General features: G+C 42.2%; 1 protein-coding gene across 1 annotated transcript in view; it reads left to right on the top strand.

The window, feature by feature from the left end:
- The window catches only part of ptprub (protein tyrosine phosphatase receptor type Ub), a 259,721-nt gene extending 244,959 nt beyond the window's left edge, over positions 1-14,762 (top strand). The window contains exons 29-30 of the mRNA XM_038977378.1: positions 11,651-11,786; positions 14,694-14,762. Of these exons, the coding sequence (XP_038833306.1) occupies positions 11,651-11,786; positions 14,694-14,762 (205 nt within the window). The remainder of the gene's footprint in view (positions 1-11,650; positions 11,787-14,693) is intronic.
- Positions 14,763-22,612: the final 7,850 nt, after the last annotated feature.

Genomic DNA, 22,612 nt, shown 5'->3' with positions numbered 1-22,612 from the left:
AGTCCTTCCTGCAACTCTTTTGTCGATTCTACCAGCAAAAGGGTTGATGATCTGTTCTAGCATGTAATGGAATTTAAAAACAGTTTGGAATTTACGCAGTCGGAGGTGGAGGAGCGAAAGGGCACGAATGTCACCAGCCAGACCTCATTCAAAACCATGTCTGAGGATTTTGCAATTTTTCAAAAAACACCTGACAAGCTTTCTTCCAAAGGAGAACACCAATTGAGGTGCAATAACATTTTAAATCGATAGAATTGAGGACGTAAAGACTGAAACTTGGCATGACACAGAAGTCAAGGCCAAGAAACCCATGGCAGATCAACTCAAACTGGACCCTAAACTCATCGAGATGGAGAGGATGCATAGGAATGGCAGTTTCTTCCCCGATGGATGGCCCGAAACTATAGTGGTGAAACTGCTCAGATTCCGTAAGAGAGAAGCAGAATGGTTCTAGAACTCTTGTTTCACAACTGGTCTAAAAAAATCTCTTTAAAAAAATAAAGTTTCTCATAAATCCTTCTCCCCTGAATTCTGCAAATTACAAAAAATATAAGAACAAATGTGTGACTAGTTTCAGGAAACTAGGCGTATGTTGCGGGTCACTACTTCACAGGAGAGCCATTTGAACGTAAACTTTTTATTTTTATCAAAATGTTTTTGGGCAGAAATGCCTTCTGGAACATGTGAACTTTCATGTGGCTTAATAAGAAACTTGTATGCAATCTGTAAATATGAATAAAATTGTTAAATTACGAGCCTAGTTGATTTAGCCACAGAAAAAGCAGGCAACCTTCCCGCTAGCCATGTTTGGCTGAGATAATGAGTGGGCTGCACATGCCGAGAGAAGTTCGGATTGGTCTGCCATGTAACACACTTCTGTCTATTTGAGCTGGTTAGTATGTGTAGGTAATCCTGTCTAACGCAGCTTTTTATATATATATCATATTAGATCTGCAGAAGTGTTGCTCTCCACTTTCTGGAGGCCCATATTTTGAAATCAGAATAATTAGAGTATGATAGCTAAGGAGATAGAGAGAACACCTGTCTCCACATTACATCAAACTAAGGGCAACCATGGCATCCGTGACAGAGAGGGAGAAGCGTCCATCCAGATAGTTTAGCGAGCTACATTTTCAGATATTACACTTTTCTAATTTGGTCAGATAGTCATTTTAATTTCAAGTTAAAGCGTACTGTTAGCTAGCTAGCTAACGTTAGCTGGCTGGCTTGCTAGCAAACGTTGCATTTATGATCTGTGTAGTAATATTATTCGTATCTCATAGTCATTTGCTTTGATAGCTAGCTAACATTAGGCTATAACTAACGTTGAACCTGGTTGGTTAGCTACCTGCAGATTCATACAGTAGTAAGGTCATGAGTTGGGATTATGGTTCAGTGATTAGCTAGCTAGCTACATGTCTTAACAAAAGACTCCACTGTGCAAGTATCCATTTCAATAGAATGTTAATGATATCACTGCGACAACTGTTGTTTGACATAACCAGAGGGAATTTACCAGCTATCTACTCCGATTTCAGAGCACTCTCGTCTGAGTGTGCCAGAGCGCAGAATAACTGACAAATTTACAAACACTCAACACCCGTTGAATATGGCCTGTGTCAGTAAACGTTGGCAAAAAAGCATAAATTGTTACCAGCAGCACAGTTGCAGTCACCAACCCTCTGGATAACAAAAAAAAACATTTTAACCAGCTCTGCTAGGGCGAGTAAAATGGTCAGAGTGAGCTGTTCTCTCATTTGTGTCTGGAAGTACAGTGTTTGTGTAACCTTTATTTAACTAGGCAAGTCAGTTAAGAACAAATTCTTATTTACAATGACGGCCTACCAGGGAACAGTGGGTTAACTGCCTTGTTCAGAGGCAGAACGACAGACCTTGTTAGCTCGGGGATTCTGGCCCAACACTCTAACCACTAACACACCTGCCACCCCTTCTTCCTTTAAAAGTTGCATCATACTGCAGCACACCTTGCGGTCTGCCGCAGAATTCTATGGCACATTATTTAATTGTCAGCCATTGTTACCATTAGTGCTAGTTTAACCACCAGAGGGCATCTTGGAGAAGCATTTGATAGCCTTCAATATTGGCTGTACTAGAGAATTTAAAACCTTTTTTTGTAAGAACATAGTATATGGGATTGATTTTAAGGAATTTAGCTTAATTAATTTGAATAATATTATGGTGTTTCTAATCCAAGAAAAACGAAACCCTCTGGGTTTCTGTTAGGATGTAATGAAAAATATAGCGCTGTACAACGTGACGGTCGGGAGTAGGCTACAGTACTAAGAGCATAACATTTCCATACCCTAATTGTAGTCTAACCAATACCCAAATGGAGATTCAGTCAAAATATAAATCTCATTGATTTATCAAGACCAGTCCCCATGCTTGTCTCAGAGCAGTGCGAAACGGTGCTGAAGTAGTTGACCACAGCGGGTAGGCTATTGCTTCAAATCCTATTGCTTCTAACTTCAATTTACTTTTTAAATAAATAAGACCTACACCACTTTTAACAGCACATTACTCAACACTAGTGAGACTCATGTCGACTATGGTAGGCCTACAGTATATCGGATTTTTTTTTTTTTCTTCAATGATGTGACTCAACCAATGATTTGATTTAGAGGATTGGAGAATTCGAAATGAATATCTAAGGGGCTATTTTTGTTGGGACAAATCTGTTCTGTGATAATAATTCAAAATAAATTAATAATAATAATAATAATAATCGCTTTGTTTAAAAAAAATAGCCATATTTTGGAGATTTAGTTTTCAAATAACGTAAAGTGAGCGAGAAAAAGGCCATTCTTGAACATGGGGTGAGACATTGTTACTAATTTGTAAATAAAGCCAGTTTGTTATTTAGAATTTTTTATTTATCTTTTTAGAGGGAGAGAAACCAAAACCCTACTGTCGCCTCATGTGTCTCACGGTCGGGAGTAGGCTACAGTGCTACAGTAAGAGCAAAATAATCCTAACATTTCCACATCCTAATTGTAGTCTAAGTTTCTCTTAGAATAAAAACCTTACTGTAACAACAGTTTAGTAAGTAATACACAATTATCAGTTTCTGTTTGGTTTCTGTCGCCCATTCGTTGTCAGACACAGCAGCGTCTTGGGACCCAAAAGCATAATCGGTGCTCTAACTCCCCCTTGCGCTGGTCTGGAGCAATGAAGTAGTGACGCAGGGTACCGTACTACACCACACATTTCCTCTAAGTCCCGCAGCATAATCGCAAAACTTTTAGTTGAGCAACCACTGTAGCTAGCAAGCTAGCAAACATTAGCTTGGGTGCTTGACTTCTCCTGTTAGGGCAGAACGCTCGGATCAACCCTTAAAGAGATTGGTGGGGCTAAAGCGGGTGAGAGGGTAAGAGGGTGTGAACGATACTGAATCTAATGAAATCAATCTTTATTTGTCACATATACGTGTTTAGCAGATGTTATTGCGGGTGTAGCGAAATGCTTGTATTTCTAGCTGTAACAGTGCAGTAATATCTAACAGTAATATCTAACAATTTCACAACAATACACACATCTAAAGTAAAGGAATGGAGTTAACTTCTTTGGGGTAGGGGGCAGTATTTTCACGTCCGGATGAAAAGCATGCCCAGAGTAAACGGCCTGCTACAAAGCCATAAAAGCTAGAATATGCATATTATTAGTAGATTTGGATAGAAAACACTCAGTTTGAATGAATGGCATTTGAATGACAGTTTGAATGATGTCTGTGAGTATAACAGAACTCATATGGCAGGCAAAACCTGAGAAAAAAATCCAACCAGGAAGTGGGAAATCTGAGGTTGGTCGATTTTCAACTCAGCTCCTATTGAAGATACAGTGGGATATTGGTAATGTTGCACTTCCTAAGGCTTCCACTAGATGTCAACAGTCTTTAGAACCTTGTCTGATGCTTCTACTGTGAAGTGGGGCCGAATGAGAGGGGATTGAGTAAGGTCTACCATGACCTGAACATGCGCTGACCATGCACGTTCATGTGAGAGCGAGCTCTGTTCCATCGCACTTCTGAAGACAAAGGAATTCTCCGGTTGGAACATTATTGAAGAATTATGTTAAAAACATCCTAAAGATTGATTCAATACTTCGTTTGTCATGTTTTTACGGACTGTAATATAACTTTTTTAGCTTTTCGTCCGTACTTTCCGCTGGACTTGCCCGCGCGTCGTGAGTTTGGAAAGTGTACTGAACGCTAGAACAACGAGGAGGAATTTGGACATAAATGATGGACATTATCGAACAAAACAAACATTTATTGTGGAACTGGGATTCCTGGGTGTGCATTCTGATGAAGATAATCAAAGCTAAATGAATGTTTATAATGTTATTTCTGACTTCTGTTGACTGCACAATATGGCGGATATATTTGTGTCTTGATTGGGCTCTGAGCGCCGACCTCAGATTATTGCATGGTTTGCTTTTTCCGTAAAGCTTTTTTGAAATCTGACACAGCGGTTGCATTAAGGAGAAGTGCATCTAAAATTCCATGCAAAACACTTGTACTTTCATCAACATTTATAATGTGCATTTCTGTAAATGGATGTGGCTCTCTGCAAAATCACAGGATGTTTTGGAACTTCTGAACGTAACGCGCCAATGTAAACGCATATTTTTGGATATAAATATGAACTTTACCGAACAAAACATACATGTATTGTGTAACATGAAGTCCTATGAGTGTCATCTGATGAAGATCATCAAAGGTTAGTGATTCATTTGATCTATATTTCAGCTTTTTGTGAATCCTCTCTTTGGCTGGAAAAATGGCTGTGTTATTCTGTGAATAGGCACTCACCTAACATAATCGTTTGGTTTGCTTTCGTCGTAAAGCCTTTTTGAAATTGGACACTGTGGCTGGATTTACAACAAGTGTATCTATAAAATGGTGTAAAATACATGTATGTTTGAGGAATTTTAATTATGGGATTTCTGTTGTTCTGAATTTGGCGCCCTGTAGTTTCACTGGCTGTTGAAGAGGTGGGATGCTACCGTCTCACGTACCCTAGAGAGGTTAAGAATATATAAATATTGGTCGAGCAATGTCAGAGCGCATAGACTTATGTACAGTAGAATAGGATATAATACAGTATATACATATGAGATGAGTAATGCAAAATATCTAAACAGTATATTAAAGTGACCAGTGTTCCATTATGAAAGTGGCCAGTGATTCCAAATATATGTATATAGGGCCGTAGCCTCTAATGTGCTAGTGATGGCTATTTAACAGATTTTAACAGTTTGATGTCCTTGAGATAGAAGCTGTTTTTCAGTTTCTCGGTCGCAGCTTTGATGCACCTGTACTGACCTCGCCTTCTGGATGATAGCGTGGTGAACAGGCAGTGGCTCGGGTGGTTGTTTTTCTTGATTAACTTTTTGGTCTTCCTGTGACATCGGGTGCTGTAGGGCAGACCGCACCACCCTCTGGGGAGGGTTGCGGGCGGTGCAGCTGCCGTACCATGCAGTGATACAGCCTGACAGGATACGCTCAATTGTGCATCTGTAGAAGCTTGTGAGGGTTTTAGGTGCCATGCCAAATTTCTTCAGCTTCCTGATGTTGAAAGAGGCACTGTTGCGCCTTCTTCACCACACTGTCTGTGTGGATGGACCATTTCAGTTTGTCAGTGATATGTACGCCGAAGAACTTGAAGCTTTCCACATTCTCCACTACGGTCGCATCAATGTGGATTTCCTGCAACCACACTTCCAGGGCTCTCACCTCCTCCCTGTAGGCTGTCTCCTCATTGTTGGTAATCAGGCCTACTACTATTGTGTTGTCTGCAAACTTGATGATTGAGTTGGAGGCTTGCATGGCCACGCAGTCATGGGTGAACAAGGAGTATAGGAGGGGGCTGAGCACACATCCTTGTGGGGCCCCAGTGTTGAGTATCAGTGGAGTGGTGGTGTTTTTTCCTACCTTCACCACCTGGGGGTGGCCCGTCAGCAAGTCCAGGACAGCTGCACAGGGCGGGGTTCAGACCCAGGGCCTCAAGCTTAATGATGAGCTTGAGGGTTACTTTGGTGTTGAATGCTGAGCTATAGTCAATGAACAGCATTCTTACATAGGTATTCTTCTAGTCTAGATGGGATAGGGCAGTGTGCAGTGTGATGGCGATTGCATCGTCTGTGGATCTATTTCGGCGGTAAGCAAATTGAAGTGTGTTTAGTGTGTCAGGTAAGGTAGAGGTGATATGATCCTTGACTAGTCTCTCAAAGCACTTCATGATGACAGAAGTGAGTGCTACAGGGCGATAGTCATTTTGTTCAGTTACCTTTGCTTTCTTGGGTACAGGAACAATGGTGGACATCTTGAAGCATATGGAGACAGTAGACTGGGATAGGGAGTGATTGAATATGTCTGTAAACACACCAGCCAGCTGGTCTGCGCATGCTCTGAGGATGCGGCCAGGGATGTAGTCTGGGCCGGCAGCCTTGCGAGGGTTAACACGTTTAAATGTCTTACTCACGTCAGCCAAGGAGAAGGAGAGCTCACAGTCCTTGGTAGCGGGCCACGTCGGTAACACTGTTGTCCTCAAAGCGGGTAAAGAAGGTGTTTAGCTAGACTGGAAGCAGACGTCGGTGTCCGCGATGTGGCTGGTTTTCCCTTTGTAGTCCGTTATTGTCTGTAGACCCTGCCACATACGTCTTGTGTTTGAGCCATTGAATTGCGACTCCACTTTGTCTCTATACTGACGTTTTGTCTGTTTGATTGCCTTACGGAGGGAATAACTACACTTTTTATTCGGCCACATTCCCAGTCACCTTGCCATGGTTAAATGCAATGGTTCGCGCTTTTAGTTTTGTGCGAATGCTTCCATCTATCCACGGTTTTTGGTTTGGGTAGGTTTTAATAGTCACAGTCTCCTATACACTTCCTGATAAACTCTGTCACCGTACCAGTATACGCGTCAATATTATTCTCGGAAGCTACCTGGAACATATCCCAGTCCGTGTGATCAAAACAATCTTGAAGCGTGGATTCCGATTGGTCAGACCAGCATTGAAAAATCCTTAGCACGGGTACTTTTTGAGTTTCTGCCAATAGGAAGGGAGGAGCAAAATGGAGTCGTGATCAGATTTGCCTAAAGGGGGGCGGGGGAGGGCCTTTTAAGCATCCCGGAAGTTTATTTGATTCGATGAGAGAGCCTACAAGGAGGAGGACAGTGACCTGGCAGTGTGGTGCCGGAACAACAACCTCGCTCATCAGTAAGACCAAGGAGTTGATCGTTGACTACGTGGGGGGGCATGGGGAAGCTGCAGTGGAGCGGGTCGAGAGCTTCAAGTTTCTCGGTGTGACTTAAAATGATCCACACACACTCTCACAGTCACCTCAGGAGGTTGAAAATGTTTAACATGGGCTGTTAAATCCTCAAAAAGTTATATAGCTGTACCATTGAGAGCATCTTGACTGGCTGATTACTGCTTGGTATGGCAATAGCACTGCCCTCGATCGCATGGCGCTACAGATGGTGGTGTGGACAGCCCAGTACATCACTGGGACCGAGCTCCCTGCCATCCAGGACCTCTATATCAGGCAGCGTGAAAGGAAGGCCCAGAGAGTCGTTAAATACTCCAGCCACCCAAACCATAGAGACTGTTCTCTCTGCTTCTGCACGGCAAGTGGTACCGGTGCATCAAGTCTGATACCAACAGACTCCTGAACAGCTTCTATCCCCAAGCCATTAGACTGCTAAATAGGTAACTAAATAGCTAACAAAATGGCTACATGGATTATCTGAATTTACCCTTTTATTTTATTTTTGCACTGCACACTCACAGGGTCTTACACACTCATGCACACCGAAACTCCAAAACACACACAAACACTCACTTCATCATTTGCTCACACACACATAATATGCACATGCAACTCTGTTTATCATATATCCAGATGCCTAGTCATCTTACCCCTAAGGTGAGATATCTACCTCTATCACTCCAGTAGTCCTGCACATTGTTAATATGGTACTGGAACTGACTGACCCTGTAGATAGTATGCTTACTTTCTCGTGTTCTTCTTATTTTTCATGTGTTTTTGTTCTACCTTATGTTATGTTTAGGATTACATTGTTATTGATTACTGTATTGTTGGGTTTAGCGCTTGCAAGAAAATATTTCACTGTACTTGTGCACGTGAAATTAAAACTTGAAACTTAAAGTGGGCCTATTCCAGTATGAAATGCAGTACTTTGAAATGAGAAACCTTGAATCAATGCTGCTGCTCTTATAGTAGAGTCAGTAGACAGTACCGTTTGGAGGGCTAAGAGAGGAAATTAATGCATGTGGGAACACACCTGGTGCTCCTCTGTCCTAATCAGAGTCAAATAAAGTACTACCATGTTTTTCTAAAATCCTAGAAAAATTGGTGTATAAGAGAATGTCAACACTGTATTCTATATGAGCAGCAATATGTTTTTTTTTAAACTATTCCACAGATATGGCTCTTTTGCAACTTGTGGATACAATCATGTGTGGAACAGAAATGAATACACTCTTGGTATCTTTTTAGATTTATCATAAGTTTTTGACATGGTTGATCATGAAATACTACTTTCTAAATTTCATTATCCTGGTTTTCATGATTTTACACTACATGACAAAGTATGTGGACACCTGCTTGTTGAACATCTCATTCCAAAATCATGGGCATTAATATGGAGTTCGTCCCACCTTTGATGTTATAACAGCCTCTACTCTTCTGGTAATGCTTTCCACTACATGTTGGAACATTGCTGCGGGGACTTGCTTCCATTGAGCCGCAGCATTAGTGAGGTCGGGCACTTATGTTGGGCGATTAAGCCTGGCTCGCAGTCCAATTCATCCCAAAGGTGTTCGATGGGGTTGAGGTCAGGGCTCTGTGCAGGCCAGTCAAGTTCTTCCTCACCGATCTCGACAAACCATTTCTCTATGGACCTCGCTTTGTGCATAAAATCAAATCAATTTTATTTGTCACATACACATGGTTAGCAGATGTTAATGTGAGTGTAGCGAAATGCTTGTGATTCTAGTTCCGACAATGCAGTAATAACCAACGAGTAACCAAACAAATTCATCAACAACTACCTTATACACACAAGTGTAAAGGGATGAAGAATATGTACATAAAAATATATGAATGAGTGATGGTACAGAACGGCATAGGCAAGGTGCAGTAGATGGTAAAGAGTACAGTATATACATATGAGATGAGTAATGTAGGGTATGTAAAAATTATATTAAGTGGCATTGTTTAAAGTGGCTATTGAAACATTTTTTACATACATTTTTACATTATTAAATTGGCTGGTGTTGAGTCAGTATGTTGGCAGCAGCCACTCAATGTTAGTGGTGGCTGTTTAACAGTCTGATGGCCTTGAGATAGAAGCTGTTTTTCAGTCTCTCGGTCCCTGCTTTGATGCACCTGTACTGACCTCGCCTTCTGGATGATAGCGGGGTGAACAGGCAGTGGCTCGGGTGGTTGTTGTCCTTGATGATCTTTATGGCCTTCCTGTGACATCGGGTGGTGTAGGTGTCCTGAAGGGCAGGTACAGCCCGACAGGATGCTCTTGATTGTGCATCTGTAAAAGTTTGTGTGCTTTTGGTGACAAGCCGAATTTCTTCAGCCTCCTGAGGTTGAAGAAAAAAAACTTCTTCACCACGCTGTCTGTGTGGGTGGACCAATTCAGTTTGTTTGTGATGTGTACGCTGAGGAACTTAAAACTTACTACCCTCTCCACTACTGTCCCGTCGATGTGGATAGGGGGTGCTCCCTCTGCTGTTTCCTGAAGTCCACGATCATCTCCTTTGTTTTGTTGACGTTGAGTGTGAGGTTATTTTCCTGACACCACACTCCGAGGGCCCTCACCTCCTCCCTGTAGGCCGTCTCGTCGTTGTTGGTAATCAAGCCTACCACTGTAGTGTCGTCTGCAAACTTGATGATTGAGTTGCAGTCGTGGGTGAACAGGGAGTACAGGAGAGGGCTCAGAACGCACCCTTGTGGGGCCCCAGTGTTGAGGATCAGCAGGGTGCATGGGGGCATTGTCATGCTGAAACAGGAAAGGGCCTTCCCCAAACTGTTTACACAAAGTTGTAAGCACAAAATCGTGCTGTCATTATGTGCTATAGCGATTTCCCTTCACCGTACTGTGTGCGGCTGCTTGGCCATGGAAACCCATGGAAACCCATTTCATAAAGCTCCCGACGAACAGTTATTGTGCTGACGTTGCTTCCAGAGGCAGTTTGGAACTTGGTAGTGAGTGTTGCAACCGAGGACAGGCGATTTTTACGCGGTCCCGGTCTGTGAACTTGTGTGGCCTAACACTTTGCTGCTGAGCTGTTGTTATTCCTAGAAGTTTTCACTTCACAATAACAACACTTACAGTTGACCGGGGCAGCTCTAGCAGGGCAGAAATTTGATGAACTGACTTCTTGGAAGGTGGCATCCTATGATGGTGCTACGTTGAAAGTCACTGAGCTCTTCAGTAAGCCCATTCTACGGCCAATGTTTGTCTATGGATGTTATACACCTGTCAGCAGATGGTGGGGCTGAAATAGCCACATCCACTAATTTGAAGGGGTGTCCACATACTTTTATATGTAGTGTACATATAATTGGCTATATAGTTATGTTTGTGATAGAGAACAGTCTGTTTATGAAAACAGCTCTGCATCTACCAAGGCGAAGATATCCTGTGGTGTGCCACAGGGTTTGTTTTTCCTAATCTATATCAATGCCCTTGCTGCTGTGTCTTCTACTGTACTTCCCATTTTCTTTGCTGACGATACCAATTTGATTTTATCACACAATAATTTTGATTCACTAATTAATATAGCCAACTCAGGCATGGCCACATTTTCTGAACAAATTATCTTTAAATGTAAAAAAAATCCAACTTTATTCTATTCACTAGTAAGAATTAGAAATATATATATATATATTTTTTGCAAGAATCCAGTTTGGTGGGAATGAAATGGAACAAGTCAGTTCCAGAGTTTTAATTGATGAAAAGTTATCCTGGAAAGATCATATTCAATTTGTCTGCAGCAAAGTGATAATCTGTTGGTATCATCAGAAAGATTAGTGGTTTGGTTCATCAGGCATGCTTCCTAGCTCTATACTATAGCTTAATTTAAACATATCTCATTTACTGTAATATTGTCATTCTTGGTCAGGGAGTCTTGGTGGTTCCAAACTTCTTCCATTTAAGGATAATAGAGGCCACTGTGTTCTTGAGGATCTTCAATGCTGCAGAAATGTTTTCGTACCCTTCCCCAGATCTGTGCCTCGACACAATCATGTCTTGAAGCTCAATGCCTTGGTTTAGTTTTTTTACTGTGGGACCTTATATAGACAGGAGTGTCCCTTTCCAAATCATGTCCAATCAATTGAATTTATGACAGGTGGACTCCAATCAAGTTGTAGAAACATCTCAAGGATGATCAATGGACACAGAATGCACCTGAGCTCACTTTTCAAAAGTTGCTAAAAGTTCAAAATACATTTTTAAAAGTAGCTAAATGTGTTGCTAGGTGCTGTTTGAACAAAAAGTTGCCAGGGTAGTCTGAAAAGTTGCTAAATCTAGCAACAAAATTGCTAAGTTGGCATCACTGCTAACAACTCTTCCCTGTCTTATAGGAGCGGCGGTGGGCGCAGTGGGACATTCTGTGCCAGCACCATCCTGCTGGAGATGATCCAGTACCAGAACATGGTGGACATCTTCTACTCCGTCAAGACGCTCCGCAACTCCAAACCCAACATGGTGGAGTCACTGGTAGGTGCAGTGGAGCTGATCGGCTGCAATTTAGTTTTGCAGTATTTTAGCGATGACTATGAATGCGTCTGCCTTTGTTTAATCAGATTTGTATTAGTGTTATTACTATATCCAGTATTATAAATTATATTTGTATTCAATCAATTAGGGGGGGGGGGGGGCGAGGAATTCCGTCCTGGGTTAAGCGTGACGTAAATGGAACATAATTCCCTTTTTTTATGCGCTTTTCTCTCTGTGTATTTTGACCTTGAACTTAAGCATGAGAATAGCATGCTATTCACCCGTTATTTGTTTGAGGTGGAGCTCGAATAAGCTCGAGGTGGAGCTCGAATAAGCTCGAGGTGGAGCTCGAATAAGCTCGAGGTGGAGCTCGAATAAGCTCGAGGTGGAGCTCGAATAAGCTCGAGGTGGAGCTCGAATAAGCTCGAGTTGGAGCTCGAGTTGGAGCTCGAGTTGGAGCTCGAGTTGGAGCTCGAGTTGGAGCTCGAGTTGGAGCTCGAGTTGGAGCTCGAGTTGGAGCTCGAGTTGGAGCTCGAATAAGCTCGAGTTGAAGCTCGAATAAGCTCGAGGTGTGTCTACAGACTGTATTATGACCTTGACTTAATTCCCTAACAATTCCACCACATTTACATGCGAGGAAACCATGAATAAGGTCTAGCGAACCTACCGGTTCCAAGTGTAAAAATATTCTACTTAATTATTTTCTGATATAAATAACACCATTCTCCATGCACTGTAATTCACAACTTGATAAGATCTATTGATAAGAGCTAGGTAAATGAGTAATCCGTTTGGATAAAGTGATTTAAAAAAATAAATTACACTTATTTTAGATCTATTTTATCTTATGATCGCCGGATACAAATGTGAAACCTGTCATATGGCAGCAAACTGAAGCATGTCAACATATCAACTTTCCCAGAGTAAAGTTTATGAAAGGCTGTGCCATTATGCAGAATTTAAATTGAACGTATGGCCTTTTAACTTTGCAGGGCACTCTCAAATGTCATAATTATAGGCTACCCCGACTTTCTCTGTCTCATGTTAAATTTCAGTATCGACTGTCATTAGGCCTTAAACCACACATATTCAGCAACCAATACAATGTTATTTCATTTGATTTACTGTTAGTTCCCCACAGTTGATATAGCCTATATTATTACATTTAATTACATTGTTTTGTTTGCCTTCATTTACTTCCTCTGTAAATGCTTCACGGCCGTTCGGTTGTTGCTGAGGATCATTACTAACAGTTGATAATATAAAAAAAGACATGTCGGCTAATTAAATCATTATGAAGCGGAGCGCAGACCAAGCCGTAACCGTTTGAACCCGACACATGGCACAATACTTGGCCTTGTTATCACACAGTTCTATGGTTAATACAGACAACGATATTCTCCCTATTTTAATTCTATGTACACTAATCTTCCAACATTACCATGGGTTGAAGAACTGAATGTGGCAATTTTCAGAATGAATCAAACCACTTTTTTCTTTCTTTCGTGCATAAAGGCTCTCCAAACCTGGTTTTATGATTCATAAATACTTTCCTAAACCTAAATAATCTACAAGATCAGAGTATTTTTTTTATCTACCAATTGGTGCTGAAATGGAGACAAATATGCATATATTCAGAAGGCATTCTTTCATTGATCCCTCATATTCTGAACCCGTTATTTCGATATATTCTAGTCTGTCGACAAAATTCGAACTATACTGAACAAAAATCTAAATGCAACATGTGAAATGTGTATGTACCATACGCATAAATTCAATTTTTCTCGAAAATGTTGTGCACAAATTTGTTTACATTCCTGTTAGTGAGCATTTCTCTTTTGCCAAGATAATCCATCCACCTTAAAGGTGTGGCATATCAATAATCTGATTAAACAGCACGATCATTACACATGTGCATCTTGTGCTGGGGACAATAAAAGGCCACTCGAAAATGTGCCGTTTTGTCACACAGCACAATGCCACAGATGTCTTAAGTTTTGAGGGAGTGTGCAATTGGCATGCTGAGTGCAGTAACGTCCACCAGAGCTGTTGCCAGATAATTTAATGTTATTATATGTACCATTAGCCGCCTCCAACGTCGTTTTAGAGAATTTGGCAGTACGTCCAACCGCCTCACAACAGCAGACCATGTGTAACCACGGCAGCCAAGGACCTCCACATCCGGCTTCTTTACGTGTGGGATCGTCTGAGACCAGCCATCCGGACAGCTGCTGAAACTGAGGAGTATTTCTGTCTGTAATAAAGCCCTTTTGTGGGGGAAAACGTATTCTGATTGGCTGTGCCTGGCTCCCCAGTGTGTGGGCCTGGCTCCCAAGTGGGTGGGCCTATGCCCAGTCATGTGAAATCCATAGATTAGGGTCCCAGGAATTTATTTAAATTGACTGATTTACTTATGAGCTGTAACTTATGAGCTGTAACTCAGTAAAATCGTTGAAATTGTTGCATGTTGCGTTTATATATTATTTTGTTCCGCATAAAAGGAGCACCATATTTAACGGGATGACTTAAGATACTGTAAATGTACTGAAAACCCTATTGAATGAAAACTCGATGAGAAAATCTGTTGGCCAGCAGGTGGGAGGGTTTTCAGCAATTGAATTACATTTATTCAGAGTGTGCAAGGTAGCCACACCTGCAGAGTGCGTTACGGGAACAAAAAAGGTAAGTCCGAATACCAAATACTGCGAAGTGGTTGGGAAAGGCATCGGGATCGGGCCCAAGATGAAATTAAATTTAAATTCAAGACTTAAAAAAAATACCTTTATTGAAGCTTTAAAAAAAAATGTCAGTTCCTGAGTTGGAATTTAAATGGATTTGAGGCTAACCCTACATATCACTACCATTGTTGGTCTATGTAACTAATGCATGTATGTGTGTTTTCTGCAGGACCAGTACCGATTCTGCTACGACATTATCCTGGAGTACTTGGACTGCATAGAAGATAGCATGAGATAGCAATGTTCCGTAGCTGGTGTATCTCGTGGGCTGTGACTGCTGACTGGGTTACATACCCTGTGACCCCCTCAACATTTACTTTATTGTTTGGATTAATGGGCCTAAACTGTTGTGAAGGACAACAATAGAAAAAAAATCAAAAAGGGGGAAGTGCTCCTCACTTTTAACCCTTAAATGTATAGCTGTGGTTTCGTTCATTTTATTGTTGACGTTGTTGTTTTCATTTCTGATTCTTTCAGCTTCGTTTTTTGTGCGTTTTTGGTCTTTGCCTCTACGCGAGCTTTTTTGTGCTAAATGTTTCTGTGTCGTCAACGATGGAGAAACATGAGTGAGTACAAAGACCTGTGGAGAGGTCGCCCTGCCTTTCATCATTTTCTTCAAACATGAATGGCCTGGACAGTTTTTTTTGTCTTGCTAAAAACAGAATTTGACTCTCTATATGAAAGTGGTCCAGGTTTCTCCAAGAGCCACAGCAACTGCAGTGTACTGTGGTGAATACAAGATATCTCTACCACAAACTGCCTTACCGTTCCCTAACACTGGGGAAGATATAGTACAACTCAATTGAAGGATTTCAATGGGCTACGTGAACAACAATGCTTTGTGTAACAAATTTGGCAGTGCTATGATAAATAGATGAGTCATTGAGACATAGGAGGATGAAGTACAATTTGATGTGTTTGCCGCTTTTTGTGATGGACCAACCTGTATGTCATAAGACTGATCGAATTCCCATCAAAAGGGATGCCTAACCTGTCACTTAATTTAATCGTGCCAATCCCACAGACTGACTTGAATCATGTCTTCCATTTGTTCTACTCCTTCATGTTGATACATGTATAGTGCATTCTGAAAGTATTCAGACCCCTTGACTTTTTCCACATTTGAATCTGTTACAGCCTTATTCTAACATGGATGACATCATTTTCCCCCTCATCAATCTAGACACAATACCCCATAATGACAAAGCAAAAACAGTAAAAAAAAAATAAAAAACTTGCAAAACGGAAATACCTTATTTACAGACCCTTTGCTACGAGACTCAAAATTGACCTCAGGTGCATCCTGTTTCCATTGTTCATCCTTGGAATGTTTCTACAACTTCATTGTAGTCCACCTGTGGTAAATTCAATTGATTAGACATGATTTCGAAAGGCACACACCTGTCTATATAATGTCCCACAGTTGACAGTGCATTACAGAGCAAAAACCAAGCCATGAGATCGAAGGATTTGTCCGTACAGCTCAGAGACAGGATTGTGTCGAGGCACAGATCTGGGGAAGGGTACCAAAACATTTATGCAGCATTGAAGGTCCCCAAGAACACAGTGGCCTCCATCATTCTTAAATGGAAGAAGTTTGGAACCATCAAGACTCTTCCTAGGGCTGGCCGCCCAGGACAAACTGAGCAAACGGGGGAGAATGGCCTTAGTCGGGGAGGTGACCAAGAACCCAATGGTCACTCTGACAGAGCTCCAGAGTTCCTCTGTGGAGATGGGAGAACCTTCCAGAAGGACAACCATCTCTGCAGCTTTCCACCAATCAGGCATCTATGGTAGAGTGGCCAGACGGAAGCCACTCCTCAGTAAAAGGCACATGAAATCCCGCTTGGAGTTTGTCAAAAGACTAAAGACTCGCAGGTTTCATTAGACCAAGATTCTCTGGTCTAATGTAACCAAGATTGAACTCTTTGACCTGAATGCCAAGCGTAACATCTGGGGGTAACCTGGCACCATCCCTACGGTGAAGCATGGTGGTGGCAGCATAATGCTGTGGGGAGGTTTTTCAGTGGCAGGGACTGGGACACTAGTCAGGATCGAGGGAAAGATTAACGGAGCAAAGTACAGAGATTCTTGAAGAAATCCTGCTCCAGAGCGTTCACGACCTCAGACTGGGGTGAAGGTTTAGCTTTCATCAGGACAACGACCTGGCTTCGGGACAAGTCTCTGAATGTCCTTGAGTGGCCCAGCCAGAGCCTGGACCTAAACCCGAACGAAAATCTCTGGAGAGACCTGAAAATAGCTCTGCAGCTCTGCAGCCACGCTCCCCATCTAACCTGACAGAGCTTGAGAGGCTCTGCAGAGATGAATGGGAGAAACTCCCCAAATACAGGTGTGCCTAGCTTGTAGCTTCATACATAAGAAGATTTAAGGCTGTAATCGCTGCGAAAGGTGCTTCAACAAAGTACTGAGTAAAGGGTCTGAATAATTATGTAAATGTAATATTTCAGTGTTTTATTTGTAATAAATTTACAAAAATGTCTAAAACCTGTTTTTGCTTTGTCATTATGGTGTATTGTGTTTAGATTGAAGAGGGGGAAAAACAAATTAATCCCTTTTAGAATAAGGCTGAAACAAAATGTGGGAAAAGTCAGGGGGTCTGAATACTTTCCGAAGGCACTGTATTGGTAAAGCCAATGTTCTAAATGTGGATGTGTTCAATATGATGATCCCCTTATGCAGTGGTCTTGAAAGCAGTGCAGTTGTACAGATAGATTTAAGAAGCCGAGTCATTAGAGAAAGATGTATAAGACATGTAAAGAGTTAAAACTGCCACTTCGTCTGTGACCACTTGTCTATATGGGCAGTCCTTGCAGGACATCTGTGTTCTCTATCATTTGATGTGGTTTGACTCCCAGATAGGAATCCCTAAAGGGAATGTAATTGAAGAGATACTCAAATACATTTAAATATAAATTGGACCAAGCTTCATAAATGTGCTCTTTTTGTGTACCATAGTGTATTTATCTACCATGTTGGTCAAGTCGATAAGTACTGTACGGTGTGTGCCACACATCTAATTTGTCCAATATGTTTTACTGTGCTGGGGACTCCATTGATGTTCACACCATGCGCAGTTGTTAGAGTTAAATAAACAGGGGGAGTGGAAAACCTGGTTTTCCCCAATCAGGACCTTGTTCCACAATATAGACTGGTGTAGCTAACCCATTAGACCCTGTCTGTATGAAAATACACAGCTCGTATATGCATGTTGGAATGTGTAGCCTATTATATGATCTGTGCTGAGACACTGATCTCAAATTAAATGAAAAGTGCCCATAACCCATAGAACACTAACATGAAGCAAATCCCCTTTGGTGGCTAAATCAAGGGTCAGTAAACCAGTATTTCAGCCTCTACTAATGCCCATTAAGTGAGAACATAAGTAGTTCTCTATATATTGCTTTTTCTGCAGATGATCTCAGGGTCTTACTGTGCTGTAATGGTGGTGCAAATGTCACTCCTAATGACCAGGAGTTCCTCCTCCTCTAAAAAGCCCTCTCCTGGGGACTGGGACCTTACAATGAGTGGCATTCACCCCTACCACGGCAGCTAAGACAGACCCAGTCCCTGCTGGTTCTTAAATCCACGGTCTGGTCAAAGCACCAGGATGGAGGAAGTAGAGAAAGAGACCGTATTCCAGACTCCAACAGGGTCTTCAAAATCTGACAGATGTGCATCTTCTTCATGCAAAACTGGATTAGTAAAATGGTGAGGTTTGCTAGTGCAGTGCTTCCTGGGTTCTGTTGGGCACTTCATGTACAAAAGGCAACATTGCTCGTCTTTGGAATCCCTGGACTACAAAAGAAAGTGCCTGGACACTTATTTGAGGTTTGAGAGTATACGTGTACATATCGATGTATATTTACTGTATGTTCTGTGAATAATTCCTATCTGTTTGCCCAGAGTAAAGATGTACAGTAAGTGACCACAAAGCTGAATGTACTGTACATGATCATCATTCTAGTCCCGTCTATACTTGGTTCTAACTTGCATCTTTAGTCCTGATCTTGTCTACATTCTGATTGTGCCCACATTTTGTGACTGGTGTAGACGATCAAAAGACACATTGTGAATCGGATCATCCTGCCAACCTCAGGAGGTAGTCAGACACAATCTATCTGTAACAGAGAAACCATTTAAATCATAATTATTCATCAATCAAATTTATTTATGAAGCCCTATTTACATCAGCCGATGTCACAAAGCGCTGTACAGCAACCCAGCCTAAAACCCCAAACCGCAAGCAATGCAGATATAGAAGCACGGTGGCTTGGAAAAACTCCCTAGAAAGGCCGGAACCTAGGAAGAAACCTAGAGAGGAACCAGGCTCTGAGGGGTGCCCAGTCCTCTTCTGGCTGTGCCGGGTGGAGATTATAACAGAACATGGCCAAGATGTTCAAACGTTCATAGATGACCAGCACGGTCAGATAATAATAATCACAGTGGTTGGTCAGCAGGTCAGCACCTCAGGAATAAATGTCAGTTGGCTTTTCATAGCCGATCATTCAGAGTTAGAGACAGCAGGTGCGGTAGAGAGGGAGTCCAAAACAGAAGGACCTGGACAAGGTAGCACATCCAGTGAACAGGTCAGGGTTCCATAGCCGCAAGCAGAACAGTTGAAACTGGAGCAGCAGCATGACCAGGTGGACTGGGGATAGCAAAGAGTAATCAGGCCAGGCCAGGTAGTCCTGAGGCATAGTTCTAGGGCTCATGTCCTCCTAGTGAAGAGAGAGAGAAAGAGAGAGAGAAGGAGAAGACGAGAGAGAGACACAGGACACTGGATAAGACAGGATAAATACTCCAGATATAACAGACTGGCCCTAGCCTCCCAACACAAACTATTGCTGCATAAATACTGGAGGCTGAGACAGGAGGGATCGAGAGACACTGTGGCCCTGTCCGTTGATACCCCCGGACAGGGCCAAATAGGCAGGATATAACCCCGCCCACTTTGATAAAGCACAGCCCCCACACCACTAGAGGGATATCTTCAACCACCGACCTACTACCCTGAGACAAGGCCGAGTATAGCCCACGAAGCTTCCAGAAAATTGGAACGGAAATGGCACCACACCAAACTGGAAGTCTTCCGACTCGCTTGGAAAGACAGTACCGTGCAGTATCGAAGAGCACTGCTGCTCGATCATCCTATTTTTCCAACTTAATTGAGGAGAATAAGAACAATCCAAAATGTATTTTTGATACTGTCAGAAAGCTAGAGAGGGAGGATGGGATGGCTTTCACTTCAGCAGTGATAAATTCATGAACTTCTTTGACAAAAAGATCATGAACATTAGAAAGCAAATTACGGACTCCTCTTTAAATCTGCGTATCTCTCCAAAGCTCAGTTGTCCTGAGACTGCACAACACTGCCAGGACCTAGGATCAAGGGAGACATTCAAGTTTTTTTTATACTATATCTCTTGACACATTAATGAAAATGGTCTTGGCTCTAAAACTTCTAGCTGCATACTTGACCCTATTCCAACTAAACTACTGAAAGAGCTGCTTCCTGTGCTTGGCCCTCCTATGTTGAACATAATAAACGGCTCCCTATCCACCAGATATGTACCAAACTCACTAAAAGTGGCAGTAATAAAGCCTCTCTTGAAAAAGCCAAACCTTGACCCAGAAAATATAAAAAACTATCGGCCTATATCGAATCTCCCATTCCTCTCAGAAAAAAGTAAAAATCTGTTGCGCAGCAACTCACTGGCTTCCTAAAGACAAACAATCTATACGAAATGCTTCAGTCTGGTTTTAGACCCCATCATAGCACTGAGACTGCACTCGTGAAGGTGGTAAATTACCTTTTAATGGCGTCAGACCAAGGCACTGTGTCTGTCCTCGTGCACCTAGACCTGCTTTTGATACCATCGATCACCACATTCTTTTGATACCATCAATCACCACATTCCATCCACAGAGAGATTGGAAACCCAAATTGGTCTACACGGACAAATTCTGGCCTGGTTTAGATCTTATCAGAAAGATATCAGTTTCTCTCTGTGGATGGTTTGTCATCTGACAAATAAACTGTACATTTCGGTGTTCCTCAAGGTTCTGTTTTAGGACCATTGCTGTTATTCACTATATATCTCTTGGTGATGTAATTTGGAAACAAAGCTATGCGGACGATACACAGCTGTACATTTCGATGAAACATGGTGAAGCCCCAAAATTGCCCTCCCTGGAAGCCTGTGTTTCAGAAATAAGGAAGTAGATGGCGGCACATTTTTTACTTTTAAACTCGGACAAAATAGAGATGCTTGTTCTAGGTCCCAAGAAACAAAGAGATCTTCTGTTGGATCTGATAATTAATCTTGATGGTTGTACAGTTATCTCAAATAAAACTGTGAAGGACCTCGGCGTTACTCTGGACCCTGATCTCTCTTTTGACGAACACGTCAAGAATATTTCAAGGACAGCTTTTTTCCATCTTCGTAACATTGCAAAAATCGAAAACTTTCTGTCCAAAAATGATGCAGAAAAATGTATCCATTCTTTTGTCACTTCTAGATTAGACTACTGCAATGCTCTACTTTCTGGCTACTAGGATAAAGCACTAAATAAACCTCAGTTAGTGCTAAACACGGCTGCTAGAATCATGACTAGAACCCAAAAATGTGATCATATTACTCCAGTGCTAGCCTCTCTACACTGGCGTCCTGTTAAGGCTAGGGCTGATTTGAAGGTTTTACTCCTAACCTACAAAGCATTACATGGGCTTGCTCCTATCTATCTTAACGATGTGGTCCTGCCGTACATACCTACACGTACGCTGCGGTCACAAGACGCAGTCCTCCTTACTGTCCCTAGAATTTCTAAGCAAACAGCTGGAGACAGGGATTTCTCCTATAGAGCTCCATTTTTATGGAATGGTCTGCCGATCCTTGTGAGAGGCGCCGACTCGGTCTCGCCCTTTAAGTCTTTATTGAATACTCATCTCTTCAGTAGGTCCGATGATTGAGTGTAGTCTGGCCCAGGGGTGTGAAGGTGAACGGAAAGGCACTGGAGCGACGAACCGCCCTTGCTGTCTCTGCCTGGCCAGTTCCCCTCTCTCCACTGGGATTCTCTGACATCAAACCCTATTACGGGGGCTCAGTTACTGGCATACTGGTGCTCTTCCATGCCGTCCCTAGGAGGGAAGCGTCACTTGAGTGGGTTGAGTCACTGACGTGATCTTCCTGACCGGGTTGGCGCCCCCCTCGGGTTCACGAAGTGGGGGGGAAGACTTCCAGTTTGGTGTAGCGCCATTTCCGTTCCAATTTTCTGGAAGCTTACTTCAGAGCTCGGGTATTTTCTGTATACCAGGGAGCTAGATTCTTATGACAAATGTTTTTTGTTTTTGGGGTGCGACTGCATCTAGGGTATTACGCAATATTAAATGTAGTACCTCAGTTAGGTGGTTAACTGATTTTTGTTCTCTGACATCCTTGGGTAGGTGGAGGGAGTCTGGAAGGGCATCTAGGAATCTTTGGGTTGTTCGAGAATTTATTGCACGGCTTTTGATGATCGTTGGTTGGGGTCTGAGCAGATTATTTGTTGTAATTGCAAACGTAATAAAATGGTGGTCCGATAGTCATCATAAGAACATTATGATCCACAATATTTATTCCACAGGACAGCCTTTTGGAGTGGGTCTGTGAATTTTCCATGTGAATATTACCTGCCATGACTACAAGGTCCGATAGGAATTCAGGGAACTCAGTGAGGAACGCTGTATACGGCGCAGGAGGCCTGTAAACAGTAGCTGTAAAAAGTGATTGAGCAGGCTGCATAGATTTCATGACTAGAAGCTCAAAAGATAAAAACGCACTTTTCTTTTGTAAATTTAAATTTGCTATCGTAAATTTTAGCAACACCTCCACCTTTGCGGGATGCGCAGGGGATATGGTCGCTAGTGTAACCAGGAGGAGAGGCCTCATTTAACACCGTAAATTCATCAGGCACAAGCCATGTTTCAGTCAGGCCAATCACATCAAGATTATGTTCAGTGATTAGTTCATTGGCTATAACTATAACTAAAACCCAAAATGAGATCTTGTAGATACTGTTGCTAAAATG

Source organism: Salvelinus namaycush, chromosome 37, assembly GCF_016432855.1.
Source record: "Salvelinus namaycush isolate Seneca chromosome 37, SaNama_1.0, whole genome shotgun sequence".
Lineage (NCBI taxonomy): Eukaryota > Metazoa > Chordata > Actinopteri > Salmoniformes > Salmonidae > Salvelinus > Salvelinus namaycush.
This window is presented reverse-complemented; position numbering and strand designations above follow the sequence as displayed.